This window comes from Etheostoma cragini, chromosome 24, assembly GCF_013103735.1.
Source record: "Etheostoma cragini isolate CJK2018 chromosome 24, CSU_Ecrag_1.0, whole genome shotgun sequence".
NCBI lineage: Eukaryota > Metazoa > Chordata > Actinopteri > Perciformes > Percidae > Etheostoma > Etheostoma cragini.
In genome coordinates, this window is record NC_048430.1 from 7,700,504 (window position 1) to 7,704,635 (window position 4,132).

General features: G+C 42.0%; 1 protein-coding gene across 1 annotated transcript; it reads right to left on the bottom strand.

Annotated features, from left to right (window-relative positions):
- Positions 1 to 630: 630 nt before the first annotated feature.
- Positions 631 to 1,947, bottom strand: LOC117939335 (transcription elongation factor A N-terminal and central domain-containing protein). The gene is made up of 2 exons (XM_034864566.1): positions 1,807 to 1,947; positions 631 to 1,671 (listed from the first exon to the last, which is right to left on the bottom strand). The coding sequence occupies exon 2, from the start codon at positions 1,664 to 1,666 to the stop codon at positions 665 to 667; it is 1,002 nt and encodes a 333-aa protein (XP_034720457.1). The 5' UTR covers positions 1,667 to 1,671; positions 1,807 to 1,947; the 3' UTR covers positions 631 to 664.
- Between the last annotated feature and the right edge of the window lie 2,185 nt (positions 1,948 to 4,132).

Sequence of the window (4,132 nt, forward strand, 5' to 3'; positions counted from 1 at the left end):
CTTGGGTTCTAAAGAAATGGTCTGGCAATGCAAGCCTATCTAGGGCTTAACTAACAAGTATTTTAATTACCAAGTCATCTGCTGATCATTTTCTTAATTAATGCACCAAAACAAATCTCAGGCAGTACTAAAACACATTGTCCAACATCATCTTGTTTTGTCCAACTCTAGCACTAAGTGCAACCTGCACAATTGGTCTATTAACATTTTATCATACTATTTAAGCAGTTGCACATTTTTGTATTCTCAACTTGTATATATTGAAATATTTGGTCTTGTATTTTATTCCTATTATTTCATGTATATTGTATGTATTTATATTGTATCCTAGAATTTGATTTATATTTATATTCTGTGCTGTGTGACTGATTTTGCTGCTGCAAGGCTGTAATTTCAATTTCAAGCGACTTTGAGCTTGGGAAAAGCGCTATACAAATTCAATTTATTATTATTATTATTATTAATTTCCCATTTTATTGGGAAATAAATAAATATCTATCTATCTATCTTACACTCCACAACCCAAAGGTATTCTGTTAACAATCATAAAACAAACAAAAACGCAAGTATTCTCATACAAACAAGTACATTCTTGTTCTCAAAAACTGTGATTGATTCATTGTCATGTTGTTTTCAGACTGAGTGATTACTCTGATACTTGTTATCAGAGGCAGACCCAGCTGCTGTGGTACCACTGCTGCCCACACACGCTGCAGGTCACAAAAGTCATCGCGTCTTCATCAGGGCCGCTCTGCCTCACCCACGCAGGCAAGAAGAGGGCACCCCTGGACACCTGCGTCACCCGACAGTCTGACCCCCCGCATCGTTTGCATCTTATCTTCCGTGTCTGCGTTCCTTCTATCCCTTGAGGAAGCTGCCTTTCACTCACACCCCGGGACGAGTACTCCTCTCTCAGCTTCCGGAGCTCGGCGCTGGCCATCTCCTCCTGAGACATCCGGGCGAAGGCCTCAGGTGACAGCGAGCCGCTCAGGAGGCCCTGGCGTAGGTGCCTGTTTTTAGGATTTCTCAAGTTGGCCACCTTGCTCCGCACGCATGCTTTGTATTTGCCCTGGTTGGATTTGTGGAGCTCATGGACGTGCTGCTCAATATCTGTAGCCAGCTCTGCGGCCTTGTCTTGATCAGGAAGTTCGGGGCAGAGGGCGGCAAGAAGGAGCTGAACACATTTGGATCGTACAGATGAGAAACTACAGCATGCGGGTGTACTCTCTGCAGTGAAAGAAAGGCCATCATTTGTCTTGGAGGATGAGGCTTCCTGCTCTGCACACTCCACCTCACTGCCACAGGTGGGTGCAGAACCAATGTGGAAGTCCCCATGCTTGGAAACTCCTCCATCGCCTGCCTCATCTGGTAGAGGAACCCTGCGAGAGAGCTCAGGATCCCCCGTGCACTTCACACCTTGTGTATCTTTGCTGTACTGCCTCTTCCACTTAGACAACAAGCTCTTCGCTGTCTTCTTCACGTTGACGTCAGAGCAGCTCTTCAGGAGCCTGTAGAGCACTCTAACAATGTCTGTCGTTTCCAGCTGCTCCGCTGTGACGCGCAACTTATCAACGTCACCAAGGAGGGTCAAGATGTCCCCGTAGCTTCTGTCTGCAAGGGATCTCTCTATCTGCACAGCACAGTGGACTACTTCTTTTGCATCCATGGTGGCTGCACAGAGAGGGAGGAGTAGTGAAATAGCAGCTAAAAGTGCCAATAACTACACATTACTTCATACACAGGCCTTTGCATATGCACCATTCAACATATTGAAATATGACTTGCTGTGTGTTTGTGTTGGTTTACCTGATCATGGTTTGCAGCCACTTCACACGAGCAGTTCGCCTGAAAACGTCTACAAGGGGGCAGCCATGTTGGATCTGTCTTCAAAACAGGAAGTTGCCTGACTTCATCTCTAGATGGTGCTGTAACCTCACAGAATTGGAAATTCAACAAGGGTTAGGGTTAGTTTTACATTTCTAATGTGCACTTTAAGCTGAGCATGGATGGCACCTTCAGTTTTATTAGGATGTTTTGATCTAGACATCACTTTCCTCGAGAATGGAGGTTAGTGGAATTTTTCTGTGAAAGGATTCTTGAATTCTTTGATGCTCCTAGCACTAATTTGTGGCATGTTGAATATGTTATTGCAGCACAATGATGGCTTTTATCAGGCCTCGCAGTATTGCTGAAATGGATTGAATCTTTAGGATTTAGGTGTGTGCATTTGGCTTTCCAGGGTCATTTCCTCCAATCAGAAACCACGTCAGATTTCTGTGCATTTTCACAACTCTTTTCTACACACACTGACAATAACAACAAAGCTGGGTTAACGCCTATGTCAGATATTCAGTTAAAAGACAATGTCTAGAAGGTTCACCATAACGATACTTTACTTTTTTCTGGATGGTTTGCGATGCTGATGGAGGTTTTGCACGAGCTTGGATCTAGCGTGCAGAAACATGCAGTCCTTACATGCAAACAGCCACAAGACAAGAAGCTGTTGTGCAATTATAGGTAATGAAGGAAGAAGATGAATGAGTGTGTAGGATAATTCACGGTTGTGGAGCTAAGACACGAAATGCTTCAGTGCATCAAAACCACCACAGTGGACAGACTAAGTGAGCAGGTAGTTGTTAGGATGTTACCATTCAGAGCCAATGAGACACACTTAAGAGTGACATCAGTGAATGGAAACACATGGTTGAAAAGTTTATATATATATTGATTTAATAATGTTTAAATAGGAATAGTACTGTCACTGAATATTTCAGAAAACTGAGTGCAATTTAGGGACTGTTTGAAAAGTATTAGAGTGGGGGGGGAAGCTGAAATGAGGGGTTAATGTTTGACTTTTCAAAAATGTGAGACTCTCTTCCGTAATCGTTTGTTATGATTGAATGCTTGATGCTATTTTAATTTTTTTTAATTTTTACAGTACATCGTGCAAGGGAAGGCTGAAATGAAATTTGAATATGGGGTCAGAAAACAAAAACATAAGACCATCTCCTGCTAATTAATATCATGATTGATGAATCTGTTTTCTCAGTTAGTTGTTCATTCGTCTGGTCCATGCAAATATCCGAAAATAACAATGTCCACGGCATTTTCCCAACATGCAACTTGGCGTCTTCCAATGTCATGTTTTGTCTGACCAACTGTGTAAAACCCAAATATGTTGAATTTCTTATCTCATACAAAATAACAAAATAAAAGTACAAATATTCCCATCGGGAAGTTGGAATCACTTAATCTTTGTTTGAAAAATAAGAAGCAATAGAGTGATTAATCAGCTCCAAAAATGGCTGCTGATTTATTTACTGTAGGTTGAGTTATAGATTAATTTTCTAAATGTTTTACCTCTACTCTCCTCCCTTGAGCAAACAGAAAATACACACTCTCCTCTTTTTCTGACCCCTCCACCTGCCCCGAACACTGTTGTACAGTCCCTTAGGAAGGAGCTGACTCTAAAAAATACCTTAATGGAATTCTTCTGCCTTTAAAGGATGCATTAGCATCACACATAAACCGGACTAAAATCTGAGTGTTTATATAAAATGACCTTTCAATTCACATTTATTAGCATCACAAGATTCAAAGTACTGCCCTGTCAAATCATGTTTTTCGCACACAAATAGCTCCATGGCACATAAATAGATGAGCAGGGTGCCATTAGTAACCTGAGGTATGACATCACCCGTTTAATCTCATATTAAACATTTGCTTTCAAGATTGATGCAGCTGGGGCCCGTAGCGGATGGAGGCCCGGAGGGAAAATGGATGTGGTGTCTCTCCGCATAATAGCTTCTAGCTCTCAAGTCTCCAAACTGCAGCTTTTAAAACCCCCAAATGGAAGTGGATGTTCGCGGGAGGCTTTTAGCAGCGTTAATGTTTAACTTTTAACTTTTCTTAAGGCAAGCGTGCTGGTTTAAGGAGTTTTCTTTCTGTAAACCCTGCAATGTGCAATCTTGTACATTCAAGTTTTTTGTTTGTGTTGGTGTCTTTTCTGGTTGTTGTTAAGTGGATTTTCTGGGTTTAGGGGCCCCCCAACCGAGTGTGTGTGTGTGTGTGTGTGTGTGTGTGTGTGTGTGTGTGTGTGTGTGTGTGTGTGTGTGTGTGTGTTGAGATGGGT

Excerpts from the sequence above, each read along its gene's own strand:
- LOC117939335 (XM_034864566.1), bottom strand. The coding sequence starts at position 1,666 with ATGGATGCAAAAGAAGTAGTCCACTGTGCTGTGCAGATAGAGAGATCC.